Genomic DNA, 14,188 nt, shown 5'->3' with positions numbered 1-14,188 from the left:
GTTGTGATTATAGACATGAGCCACCACACCAAGCTGAAATTATATATATATTTTTTGAGATGGAGTCTCACTCTGTTGCCCAGGCTGGAGTGCAGTGGCACGATCTCAGCTCACTGCAACCTCTGACCTCCGGGTTCAAGCAATTCTCCTGCCTCAGCCTCCCCCCGAGTAGCTGGGAATACAGGCACCTGCCACTGCGCCCAGCTAATTTTTGTATTTTTAGTAGAGATGGGGTTTCACCATCTTGGCCAGGATGGTCTTGAACTTCTGACCTCACGATCCACCCACCTTTGCCTCCCAAAGTGCTGGGATTACAGGCGTGAGCTACTGCGCCTGGCCTGAAATTATATCTTTGTGATGCATCCTAGAATTCTTATCAGTCAAATACTGTGATTGACACATACAATCCTCCCTTTCCTCCACCCCACCTTTCATATTGGTAAAAGATCCCAAAAAGGTGCCAGGTTAGCAGGGAGGTAGGGTAGAAAATAAGTAAATAAGAGAATCCAACAAAATTCATTTTAGAAATGAAAATACTCTGTACAGCAGGTTCTTGTAAAAGCTAGGCAGATTCCCAAGAAAACTTGATATATTGGACAGTCTCATATTTGTTGCTGAACCCTTGCCTCAATCTTGGCTCTCCCATCACTAAAGCTTGTCAGGCTGGAGTTAATTAATTCCGTACATCTGCAGAACACCAGTCTTCCTCAGAGACAGGAATGATAGCCTCGTCCATTCCCAATAGGAAGAATATGTGAATTAGGTAGCATGAATAAAAATGTTTTGATCTAGGCACGGTGGCTCACACCTGTAATCCCAGCATTTTGGGAGGCCGAGGCGGGCGGATCACGAGGTCAGGAGTTCAAGACCAGTCCGACCAACATGGTGAAACCCCATCTCTGCTAAAAATACAAAAATTAGCTGGGTGTGATGGCGCACACCTGTAATCCCAGCTACTCAGGAGGCTGAGGCAGGAGAATCGCTTGAACCTGGGAGGCAGAGGTTGCAGCGAGCCAAGATTACACCACTGCACTCCAGCCTGGATGATGGAGTGAGACTGTCTCAAAAAATTTAAAAAAATAAATAAATGTTTTGAAAAAAAAGTACAAAGTGCTGTATAAATGCAGTAACCAAATTTGGGGAGAAACTGCACATGACCTCCCATCCTCAAAAATAAAAAATCTTTCAGACGTTTTTTCAAAACACATATGAGCGCATAGGTTCATATCACACTCCTGACACCAAAAAAGGTATAAAAAACCCTGGTACACATTATATACTTTGATATGTAAGCTATTTTTCTCAATAAAAGAAATAAGGCAATGGAGAAAGGTGAAAATGTACTTTACCCTGAACTGCGTTTTTTACCTCTAGAGCTAAGTTTTCTTGAGCAGTCGAGGAGTAAAAATATTCATCGTCTGGAGTTAAAAATTCATCTGTTATGTCCTCAGAAGACTCTGGTGAACAAGTTGATTGCATGGACTGATGCTATTAATAATGTAGGAAATCACTTTTAAGTTGCTGTTCATTGTAACCAAATCGCTTTATAGTTGGATGCGGTGTTAACAACGGGGTTACCTAACACTACCCAGCAGTCAGTGTGACACTCTGAGCTGACTCTCCCTACCTCTTTGTACATGTGCCTCTGCCTTCCCTTCCTGGTGGGGAAAAGCAGCTGTGAACTGCCTGGAGTAGCATGAAGGAATGCTAATCCTGAGCCTCAGCAGCATCATCTGCAGAATGGGTGGAGATGAAGTGACCGTCCTATTCTAATATTCTAAATAAGGAGAAAGGCCCTAGTCAACTCAAGTTGAGTACTGAATTTAAACACCCTGATCCCTCATAGGCAGAGACATAGCCCGTGTGTTGGCATCATCTTACAGATGAAGAGGCTGTGGCTACTCAGAACCTGTGAGTCCCTTGCGTATTGTAGGTTAAAGGCAAATGAAGAAGCATTTTAAAAACAGCAATGTACTCTCAATAATAAAAATAAAATAGTAAAAAGCAGCAAATTTATATTTGTTTATTTATTTTTCCGAGACGGAGTCTCGCTCTATCACTCAGGCTGGAGTGCAGAGGCATGATCTCGGCTCACTGCAACCTCCACCTCCCAGGTTCAAGTGATTCTCCTGCTTCAGCCTCCTGGGTAGCTGGGACTACAGGTGTGTGCCACCATGCCCGGCTAATTTTTGTATTTTTAGTAGAGACGGGTTTCACTATGTTGGCGAAGCTGGTCTTGAACTCCTGACTTTGTGATCTGCCTGCCTCAGCCTCCCAAAGTGCTGGGATTACAGGCGTGAGCCACCACGCCCAGCCTGCAAATTTCTGTGTCTTTTTGAGACAGAGTCTTCCTCTGTCAACCAGGCTGGAGTGCAGTGGCATGATCTCAGCTCACTGCAGCCTCCGCCTCTGGGGTTCCAGTGATTCTCCTGCCTCAGCCTCCCAAGTAGCTGGGATTACAGGTGTATGCCAGCACGCCTGGCTACTTTTTGTATTTTTAGTAGAGATGGGGTTTCACCATGTTGGCACGGCTGGTCTCAAACTCCTGATCTCAAATGATCCTCCCACCTCGGCCTCCCAAAGTGCTGGGATTATAGGGGTGAGCCACCGCGACCTGCCTGCAAATTTATTTCTATAGCATCTCTGTTCCATCCCTTTTTTCCTGCTTATTTTGCAATATTCAGGACCTGATTACCATATGGCCAAACAAACGGCTCACTTCAGTCTTTTTTTTTTTTGAGACAGGGTCTCATTTGGTCACCCAGGCTGGAGTACAGTGGCGCAATGACAGCTCGCTGCAGCCTCGAACTCCTAGGCTCAAGTGATCCTCCTGCCTCAGCCTCCCGAGTAGCTGAGACTACAGGTGCACACTATCATGCCTGGTTAATTTTTATTTTATTTTATTTAGACAGGGTCTCACTCTGTCCCCTAGGCTGGAGTGCAGTGGCATGATCATGGCTCACTGCAGCCTCAACCTCCCCAAGCTCAGGTGATCCTCCCACTTCAGCCTCCCAAGTAGCTGGGACTACAGGCATGCACCATATCCAGCTAACCTTTCTATCTTTGGTAGAGATGGGGCCTCGCCATGTTGCCAAGGCTGGTCTCGAACTCCTGGACTCAAGCAATCTGCCCACCTTGGCCTCCCAAAGTGCTGGGATTATAGGAGTGAGCCACTGTGCTCAGCTGATTTTTACATTTTTTGTAGGCAGGGTCATATTATGGTGCCCAGCCTGGTCTTGACCTCCCGACTTTAAGCGATCCTCCTGCTTCAGCCTCCCAATGTGCTGGAATTATAGGTGTGAGCCACTACACCCAACCTTCAGTGATCTCTTGGCAGAGATTTTGTGACTAATTTCCTCGGACACTGCTTTTTGCCACACGCTTCCCTTCCTGTGCACTTAACAGCTGCTCCTCTTTACCTCTCATCAAACTGAATTTGAGTCCTGGCCTCCTGCAGACATTCCCCACTTTTCTGCCTAGGCCTGCTTCTCCAGCTCAGCCAGTATGCTTAATATGACTGTTCTTCCAGCCCTCAAGTCAGAGAAAGAATAAGCTGATCTTATGAATGGTTCGTATGCCATAATTAAATATAATAGGTCAAAAGACCTTACATTTTATCACTATTGTATTCATATATTGTATCATTCTCAATTGCTGTCTATATTCTTTAAATGATTGCAATCCCACATCAATGACAATAAAAAACTTTTGGTTTCTTAGTCTGGCTGCGCTATGGCCTAGAGTGTGTCAAACCCCTGAAGCAAGGCTGTAACTGCAGTGGAAATGCAAATGGATCCTGCTGAGGCGCAGTTGTCAGGCACAAACACATCACTTCCACTGAGCTGGGAGCTGAGTCTGGCCCTCAGAGGATATTCCAGGTGAAGGTACTCTCATAGCAACCCTGCCCTTGCTTTTCCTACTCCTAACTGACCTCAGTCATCTGCTGGGGAAGGAGCTTTGCTCCAGTTTTGTTTACCCAACTATATCAGAAACTCACGTGCAAAAGCTGAATCTGACACTTTTCTGTACTCTCCCAATCTCCAGGATACACAATTCACTGAGTTGAACTGACTTTTTAAAAAGTATCAGACAGGAGGAAAGATTATTTTATTCATGTCAGTGACATGAAGGCACATGCTCCAGCCAAAAATAACTACTATAGATATTATTTTGGTGTCATAACACATAACAACTCAGATCTATCTTATTAGATCCTTGGGTTCGACTTGGCTTTCCAGGCAGTATTACTTACACTGTAAGATTTCTCAACAGTCACCAATGCGTCAGAACTTGCTTGAAAGGCTTCACTATATTCTGGTTGTTCCTTTTGTCTGGGAGATGGGTGCCTGATACCTAATGATTGTAACACAGTCAGGGCCAAAGTTATTCAGTGATATTCAGACAACATGGAAGAGCATAAAGGTGGCATGAGAGAAGAGATGTATACATATTCTGCCAAGAGTGGCCATATCCCATACCTTACATTCAGTCCAGAGAGTAGAGACTGTTAGTTTAGCCTGACCTCAAAATGCAGCCCTGGATCATGTGCCCACCCATTCGCGAGTGACGCTTGACAAGAAAGAGATTCTAAATACAAACAATACCCAAGTCAATAGATTTTCTGCCTAAGACAAATGACAATTTTAGATGTATCTTTCTTTTTTTTTTTTTTTTTTTTGAGACAGAGTCTCGCTCTGTCACCCAGGTTGGAGTGCAGTGGCGCGATCTCCACTCACTGCAAGCTCAGGCTCTCGGGTTCACGCCATTCTCCTGCCTCAGCCTCCCATATAGCTGGGACTACAGGCACCCGCCACCGTGCCCAGCTAATTTTTGTATTTTTAGTAGAGACGGGGTTGCACCGTGTTAGCCAGAATGGTCTCGATCTCCTGACCTCGTGATCTGCCCGTGTCAGCCTCCCAAAGTGCTGGGATTACAGGTGTGAGCCACCGCGCCCAGCCAGATGTATCTTTCTTTAACTTATAAACAACTGTGAAACAATATCCCATGCCCTGATTGTAAGCAAATTATCAACTGAAAATATATGGCCTTCATTTTTTTTAACCTGTAAATCTATAAACCGATGACAATAAATGTCATGTGTCTCTAGGTTCCTCCAGCATAGACTCTCTGGAGGGAAAATTTAATGCCAGCTTAGAATACATTCTAAATAAATTCTGGGAGAATTTATTTCCAGCTTAGAATACAATGCAGAGACATGGGCAGTAGGCAGTGGTGGCCCACCTCTATCCCCAGGTAAAGAAGGCTCAATTCCTTGCCAAAACCAGGGTCAGTACATGATTATTTTACTTCCTTTGGACAAAGGGGCCTGTTTCAGTAATATAAAAACTGATCAGTGTCTGAATCTGTTTGCCTGTGGGAAATGCAATGAGATATATGGCTATACTGCCTTCCCCTGGAATTCAAGGTTTCCAGAAAAGTAGGAAAGTAGAGAGGACCAAACCAAAAAAATATGCTGGAAGGTTTACTTTTTTGAGAGCTGATAACTTTTTTTTATTTTTATTTTGAGACAGAGTCTCACTGTCACCCAAGCTGGAGTGCAGTGGCGTGATCACAGCTCACTGCAACCTCCACCTCTTAGGTCCAAGTGATCTTCCCACTTCAGCCTCCTGGGTACCTGGAACTACAGGCGTGTGCCACCATGCCCAGCTTTTTTTTTTTTTTTTTTTTTTTTTTTGTAGATACCAGGTTTCATCATGTTGACCAGGCTGGTCCCAAATTCTTGGGCTCAAGCGATCTGCTCGCCTCACCTCCCAAAGTGCTGGAATTACAGGCTGAGCCACCTCTCCAGACTGATACTTGATTGAGTTCACCTATCCTGATTCCCGCAAGTGAACTTACTGGTGAAGCTTCCAGGCCTGGGCTGTCTGTCATGCTGATCACTGTCACAGTCATTGTTGCCCGTGTTGTCAAACTTGGCATTTCCTCTGGGCTCATCATTTTCCCTATGATACTCAATAACTCGCTGCCAATCCGTGTTTTCAGGGCTCCCAATGGGTGGCTGCAGCAGGGCATCGGGCTCATTTTCAGCCTCACTCTCTAAAGTCAAACTACTCTGAGGATGCCAAGGAGGTACGGTGAGCTGTCCAGTAGCTGCTTTCTCTGCCATTTCTTTCACCTCCACTGGGCACAAGAGAAAATAGCATTTAAAACATCACTGTAAACACTGGAAACACAGGCTTTCATCTAAAAGAAATACACAATACTATTATAACTCATACTGTAACAATAATTGCCTTTTTACAGTTGTTATCATCCTTAGCTTGCCCTGTTTGGCTTGAATGGGAGGTGAGGGGAGAACTGATGACAGAGAGAAGGGAATTTCAGTTAGTCATCCCAAACAACAACCCTTGTTGCTGACTTCCAGGGTGAAAGACAGCAAAAAACTTACAGATAGACCCTCTTCCTGTGAAATTTTAACAGGAAAAATGACATCTAAAGTTCCCAGTGTGTAATAATAGAAAGGATTCTATTTGAGTTTGTCTAGTCTTTCCAGACTACACTGAGCTCATATTTTTGGAGTGCATACATACATGCATGTTTTCATTTCAAAAGTTGTGGAACACTTCTGCTAATGTCACTTACGACTAGTATTAAAAATAGACATTATATCCTTTAAGCCTATAAGAGAAAACTGATACAAAGGATAATGCCCACAGGATATGAGAGTGACACTGCATACTCTCCACTTTAATAATGCTATACAGTAAATATCTATGTAGCAGTTCCTCAAATAATGTCATTTTATTCAATATTGTTTCATTGTAATTCTGATGAGGAAAAAAAAAAAATTCCCAGCTGAGGCCACTGTCTGTGTGGCACCTAAGTATTCTCCCCATATCTGCATGGGTTTTTTCCAGGTAGTCCAGTTTCCTCCCACATCCCAAAGATGTGCACGTTAGGTGAACTAGTGTGTCGAAATGGCCCCAGTCTGTGTGAGTGGGAGTGTGTGAGTAGTCTGCAATGGAATGGTGTCTGTCTAGGGCTGGTTCCCTCCTTGTACCCTGAGCTGCCAGGATAGGTTCTAGCCACCTGTGACCCTGAACTAGAATAAATGGGTAATTACTTATCTTACCTGTTTTTATTAATCTCTCTTAAATGTGTACATAGCTCACATTTATTTCAATGTTTAATACTGGAAGTGTTCTGGTCTTTATTTGGAAGTATGGTGATGTATTTGTGACCAGAAATATGCTGTAGGAACTTAACTCTTGTTTATATCAATTAGCCCATGGTAAAATTGGTTTTGTTATACATCATTTTGCTTAAAGTCATAGTTTGCTTAAAGTCATTGTTGTTTCCTATTAACAGTATTAATAGGACTTATTGTATTGTGTACTGTTTTATTACATTTCTTATACAATATACATTTATATAATAAGAATATTTCCTATAAAGTCTAGAAATTAAAAAAAAAAAAAGGGCCGGGCGCGGTGGCTCAAGCCTGTAATCCCAGCACTTTGGGAGGCCGAGATGGGCGGATCACGAGGTCAGGAGATCGAGACCATCCTGGCGAACACAGTGAAACCCCGTCTCTACTAAGAAATAAAAAAAATAGCCGGGCGAGATGGCGGGCGCCTGTAGTCCCAGCTACTCGGGAGGCTGAGGCCGGAGAATGGCGTGAACCCGGGAGGCGGAGCTTGCAGTGAGCTGAGATCCGGCCACTGCACTCCAGCCTGGGCTACAGGGCGAGACTCCGTCTCAAAAAAAAAAAAAAAAAAAAAAAAAAAAAAAAAAAAAAGCATTTCCCTTCTGAAGTCTATAGTCAGAAGGGCCCTGCTTTTAAAATGAAATATAATAAAAGAAAAAAAATTCAGAAGGACATTGCTATGGTTCTAAATGTGCAACATAGGTTGTATACTTAGAAATATCAACCACATTAGAAATATACTTTAAATTTCATTTTGTCTAACAAAACCCATGACTTTATACTCACTTTTCCATTTTAAGTGTACCTCTCCATCATCTTTATTTCTGGACTCTGCATTATAGATTTCAGAAGAAACAGGATCCACACTCATCCTGAATTGCATGGGTTTTTTGGAGGTAGGGGGAGCAGGGTGGACACAAACACATCAGTTTGCTCAAGTTCCTGACAGAACTGAAAGCCCACTAGCCCATCCAGAGGACCTGTTTCCTACTCTCTGAGCCATTCCTAGAGTTGCACTGACCCCTTTGCACCAGCAGAGGGTGCCAGAACCCGCCCCCATCCCTGCCCCACCACCAGTTTCCAGCCTGCAAGGATCCTTACCTGGTAGAATCCCAGTGAGAGTTGGGTGACGCAGAAGGTCCCTGCCAGTGGCTTGACAGAGTGAAGAGTGCACTATCAAACTGTGTGGCTTTGGCTTGGGCAGTGGACTCTCTAGGTTTTCCTCGGCTAAGAAATGAAAGGACTGAGCTATAAGATCTCTAAGAGTATTTTTAGTTTCTAAGTTTAGATTTTGTGATTATAAAAGTGCTCTTGGGAGATTTTCAGAGGTAGAAGAAACCCACAGTTGAAGCGCAGTTTCACAAGACAATCCCTGGGCTGTTGCAGAGCCTCCCCTGCAAATGCCACAAATCACAGATGATGGTTCAGGTGAGGGTTCTGCTCCTGCCCTTCCATCAGAATTCTCTGGTAACAGGCCCACCATCATATCTGTGACAACACAATTAACATCTGTAGTTGTTGAGACAGAGTCTCAGTCTGTTGCCCAGGAGTGCAGTGGTGCGACCTCGGCTCACTGCAACCTCCGCCTCCTGGGTTCAAGCGATTCTCATGCCTCAGCTTCCCAAGTAGCTGGAAATACACGTGCACACCACCATGCCTGACTAATTTTTGCATTTTTAGTAGAAAATCATGTTGCCCAGGCTGGTCTTGAACTCCTTATCTTGAGTGATCCACCCACCCCGGCCTCCCAAAGTGCTAGGATTACAGGTGTGAGCCACCATGCCTGGCTGATTTGTTAAAAACAGTCTTAAGGCATCAGAGATCCTGAAGAACATTCAGAAACCTTCAATCTAGTCCTACTGAATTCTAGAACCTGACCTACCACTAGGTTACTATCTGACTTTGGCAAACATCAATCTGTCTAGGCCAAGGCTTCCTCATTTGCAACATAAGGGAGTCTTTTTTTCCTCTAAATATCCCATAACTAGCCAGGCATGGTGGCTCAGGTCTGTAGTCTCAGCCATTTGGGAGGCTGAGGCAGGAAGATTACTTGAGCCCAGAGGTCAAGGCCAGCTTGTGAAACATAGTGAAACCCTGTCTCCAGAAAAAAAATAAAGTTTATAAATATCTCATGAACATGTACATTTTATCATCTATTCAATTAACTTTTCAAAAATGCATGATCTGGCTGGGTGCGGTAGCTCAGACCTGTAATCCCAGCACTTTGGGAGGCCAGGGTAGGCGGAGGCCAGGAGTTGAGGTGAGCCTGGCCAACATGGGGAAAACTCTATACTACAAAAACAAAAATTAGCTGGGCATGGTGGTGCATGCCTGTAATACCAACTACTCAGGTGGCTGGGGCATGAGAATTGCTTGAAATCGGGAGGTGGAGGTTGCAGTGAGCTGAGATCACACCACCACACTCCAGCCTAGGTAACAGAGCAAGACTCTATCTCCAAAGAAAAAAAAGTGTAGGCTGGGTGCAGTGGTTCACATCTGTAATCCCAGCACTTTGGAAGACCAAGACAGGTGAATCACGAGGTCAGGAGTTCAAGACTAGCCTGGCCAACATGGTGAAATCCCCGTCTCTACTAAAAATACAAAAATACAAAAAAAAAACAAAACAAAAAAAACCCACAAAACAAAAACACGCTGGGTGTAGTGGCGAGCGCCTGTAATCCCAGCTACTCAGGAGGCTGAGGCAGGAGAATCTCTTGAACCCAGGAGGCAGAGGTTGCACTGAGCCAAGATCAGGCTACTGCACTCCAGCTTGGGTGACAGTGCGAGACTCATCTCAAAAAACAAAAAAAAAAGAAAAAAGAAAAAAGAGTGTGTGCTCTGTGGCACAGATATGAATTCCCTGTTATCCAGAATGTCCTATTCCCCAGCTGGACCAGAAAGCAGAGAGACTGCTGAATCAGAGAGGGCAGATCTGATCAGCTTCCTTTTTAAAAAATAAATTTTTTTCAGAGACAGGGTCTGACTCTGTCACCTAGGCCGGAATGCAGTGGCACAACCACAGATCACTACAGGCTCAACTTCCCGGGCTCCAGAGATCCTCCCACCTCAGCCTCCCAAGTAGCTGGGACCACAGGCACCTGCCACCACAGCCAGCTAATTTTTGTATTTTTGGTAGGGATGAAGTCACACTATGTTTGTTGCCCAGGGTGGTCTCAAACTCCCAGACTTCAAGCGACCCTCCCACATTGGCCCCGTAAAGTGAACTGAGATTGGCCGGGCATGGTGGCTCATTCCTGTAATCCCACCACTTTGGGAGGCCATGGCAGGCAAATCACAAGGTCAAGAGATTGAGACCATTCTGGCCAACGTGGTGAAATCTCATCTCTACTAAAAATACAAAAATTAGCTGGGCATGGTGGTGCACGCCTGTAATCCCAGCTACTCAGGAGGCTGAGGCAGGAGAATCACTTGAACCCCGGAGGCGGAGGTTGCAGTGAGCCGAGTTTGCGCCACTGCACTCCAGCCTGGCGACATAGCAAGACTCTGTGTCAAAACAAAACAAAACAAAACATGAACTGAGATTGCGCCACTGCAAGGAAGCCTGGGCGACAGAGTGAGACCCTGTCTTAAAAAGGGGGGTAAAAAAAAGAATCCTTATCCTTAAAATCTTCAAAACCTTTGACCAAGTAATTCTTCTTCTGAGAATCTATCCTGAGGAAAGAATCCAAAATGCAAAAACGAAGCATTATTTACAAGTAACTGTGTCCCTATTCATAATAGAATAAAGAATGAAGCAACCTAAAATTCAACCATAGGTGAAATCCAACTATTTTTGTTGTTGTTGTTGTTTGAGACAGAGTCTCATTCTGTCACCCAAACTGGAATGCAGTGGCATAATCGTGGCACTGCAGCCTTGACATCCCCAGGATCAGGTGATCCTCCCACCTCAGCCTCCCAAGTAGGGGAGGGTATGGGTCTACAGCCGCTTACCACCATGCCTGGCTAATTTTTTGTAGAGATGGTGTTTTGCCATGTTTCCCAGGGTGGTCTCCAATTCCTGGGCTCAAGTGATCTGCCTGCCTTGGCCTCCCAAAGTGCTGGGATTCCAGGTGGGAGCCAACTTGCCCAGCCCATCAATTTCAAAATAAGTTTACAGGTTGTTGTTGTTGCTTTTTTTTAATAACACAGAGTAATGCTTACATTCTAATGTAAAGTGAAAAATCAGGATATAAAATTGCCTACACATATCATAATTGTCACTTTTTTTAAGCATACAAAAAGACTAGATGAACAGGTAGAAAAATGTTAAACTTTTCTTTGGTCTGTTTTTTGTACTTCTGAGGGAAGAGGGTGCCAAGCAGGGGAAGCCACAACAATTACGGGTTTTTCTTTGTCATCTAATGGCTATGTCATCCCATCTGCTTCTATAAGTGGTGTAAGTGCCAAACACTCTGATGCCAGCTAGGTAGTTCTTCATTATTCCCTTCATAGGAATAAAATACACTGATCTAAAATATCTGGCTGAATGCGGTGGCTCACGCCTGTAATACTTTGGGAGGCTGAGGTAGGCGGATCACCTGAGGTCGGGAGTTTGAGACCAGCCTGACCAACATGGAGAAACTCTGTCTCTACTAACAAATACAAAATTAGCCAGACATGGTGGTGCATGTCTGTAATCCCAGCCACTTGGGAGGCAGAGGCAGGAGAATCACTTGAACCTGGGAGGCGAAGGTTGCAGTGAGCCAAGATCACGCCATTGCACTCCAGCCTGGAGAACAAGAGTGAAACTCCACTACACAAATATAAAAAATAAATAAATAAAATCTCTGGACATTTTCCTTCATTCTCCCTTATGTACATATTTGCCAACATGAAACAGCAAACTCGTCATTAGTCTCAATCACCACTAGGGGGAGGAATAAAAAGTTTGTTTTTTTTTTTTTCCAGAACTGACTTCAAAGTTGTGGATGAGTGCTACCATTTATCCATAGGAAAAAAACCCCTAAAACTGATATACTAGTCTGCCTTGAAAAACATGTACTGGCTGGGCGTGGTGGCTCACACCTACGATCCCAGCAGTACTTTGGGAGGCCAAGGTGGGTGGATCACCTGAGGTCAGGAGTTCAAAGCCCAGGCAGGGCGGCATAGTGAAACCCCACCTCTACTAAAAATACAAAAAATTAGCTGGGCGTGGTGGTGGGCACCTGTAATCTCAGCTACTTGGGAGGCTGAGACAGTAGAGATGCAGCTTGAACCTGGGGCCGGAGGTTGCAGTGAACCAAGATCACGTCACTGCACTCTAGCCTGGGTAACAAGAGTGAAACTTCGTCTCAAAAAAAAAAAAGAAAGAAAGAAAAAAAACATTTATTGCCCCTTTAGTAATTCCCTTACTTATAATACCTAACTAAATTTAAACAAAAAAAAAATTTTAATAAATTTTTTTAAAATTAAAAAAAAATTCCCACACACCAAATAAATTTGTTTTACTTAAGTTCGTTCTTTATTTATTTATTTATCTATTTTTTGAGTCAGAGTCTCGCTCTGTTGCTGAGGCTGGAGTGCAGTGGTACCATCTCAGCTCACTGCAACTTCTGCCTCCCGGGTTCAATCGATTCTTTTTTTTTTTTTTTTTTTTTTTGAGATGGAGTCTTGTTCTGTCACCCAGGCTGGAGTGCAGTAGCACGATCTCCACTCACTGCAAGCTCTCCGCCTCCTGGGTTCATGCCATTCACCTGCCTCAGCCTCCCGAGTGGCTGGGACTACAGGCACCTGCCACCACGCCCGGCTAATTTTTTCTATTTTTAGAGACGGGGTTTCACCATGTTAGTCAGCATGGTCTTGATCTCCTGACCTTGTGATCCACCTACCTCGGCCTCCCAAAGTGCTGGAATTACAGGCATGAGCCACTGTGCCTGGCTGTTCAAGCGATTATTGAGCCTCCATCCCCCAAGTAGGATTACAGGTGCCCGCCACCACGCCCAGCTAATGTTTGTATTTTTAGTAGAGACGGGGTTTCACCATGTTGGCCAGGCTGCTCTCGAACTCCTGACCTCAAGTGATCTGTCCACCTTGGCCTCCCAAAGTGCTAGGATTACAGGCGTGATCCACCACACTCGGCCTGTTTTAATTAAGTTCTTTAAAACTCAGCATGTGTGTGTGTGTATGTATGAATATATGTATGTATACATATGCATAAATATGTGTATATACATATATTTGCATGAATAGATACATATATGTGTGCATGAATATATATACATGTATGAATATATTATATACACGTATGTGTATGAATATATATACAAACATACACATACTCTTCTTCCAGTAATTTGTGCTAAAGTCAATTCATTTCATTCATTTGGCTGGAAATCACACACCCCAGGGTGATAGTGACATTGTTCAACTCTCCCTCTGGAGCCAGTGACACTTTAAACAACCTTGGTTTCCAATAAGTTTGGTTTCTGGAGCACTGGTAAATGGAATAACTGGTGTTTGTTTTTATAAGAAAAACTATCTGGGCAGTTGTGGAAAGGCAAGATACTTTGCTTCTAACAACTGATGAGTTCTGTCTGATTAACCTGTCAGTCACTTGGGCTTTGATGTCTCCTCAACTTCCTATGATGCTGCTCTTCTTCATCACTCACAGTCCCCTTTTGTCACTAGACATATGAAGATCACCGAGTGGCCTCAGAGACACGCAGAAGTCTAAAGGCATAGTGACATTAAGAACAACAAAATGTTGACCCACCTACTGGTATTTTGGATCCTGCTTCTTCCCAAACTGTCCTTGACTCCTTGAGTGCCCTGAAATTGTTCATCTGTGTTCTGTTTTCCAGGGTCACAAAGAGTCGGCAGCTTAAAAAGCAATAAACAGATTTCAGTACTTTGATGAGAGAATTCCCATTCTCTTCACTCTCACACTATTTTCAAAGCTATTCCTGCTAAATATATAGAAATAACCAGACCTACCAGGATTTCCCTTTACATGTTTCCTATCTGCTAACCCATCTCTTATCTGGAGGTCTTTTTTTTTGTTTTGTTTCTTGTTTTGTTTTT

The 14,188-nt window shown here is 44.0% G+C and overlaps 1 protein-coding gene across 18 annotated transcripts in view; it reads right to left on the bottom strand.

Moving 5' to 3' along the window:
- The window catches only part of TEX14 (testis expressed 14, intercellular bridge forming factor), a 142,966-nt gene that overhangs the window by 24,177 nt on the left and 104,601 nt on the right, over positions 1–14,188 (bottom strand). For 15 of the 18 annotated variants that reach the window (XR_002518120.2, XR_004179406.1, XR_002518118.2 and 12 more), the window contains 6 exons: positions 13,881–13,987; positions 8,270–8,395; positions 7,955–8,040; positions 5,860–6,141; positions 4,253–4,353; positions 1,369–1,488 (listed from right to left, as the gene is read on the bottom strand). Coding sequence is in view for 14 of the 18 variants with exons in the window: in XM_021929097.2 (XP_021784789.2) it covers positions 1,369–1,488; positions 4,253–4,353; positions 5,860–6,141; positions 7,955–8,040; positions 8,270–8,395; positions 13,881–13,987 (822 nt within the window). In the remaining 4 variants the exon portion in view is untranslated. The remainder of the gene's footprint in view (positions 1–1,368; positions 1,489–4,252; positions 4,354–5,859; positions 6,142–7,954; positions 8,041–8,269; positions 8,396–13,880; positions 13,988–14,188) is intronic. The other 3 variants (XM_021929105.2, XM_021929104.2, XM_021929106.2) reach the window with 1 other exon arrangement.

The sequence above is a fragment of the Papio anubis genome, chromosome 17, assembly GCF_008728515.1.
Source record: "Papio anubis isolate 15944 chromosome 17, Panubis1.0, whole genome shotgun sequence".
Taxonomy (NCBI): domain Eukaryota; kingdom Metazoa; phylum Chordata; class Mammalia; order Primates; family Cercopithecidae; genus Papio; species Papio anubis.
This window is presented reverse-complemented; position numbering and strand designations above follow the sequence as displayed.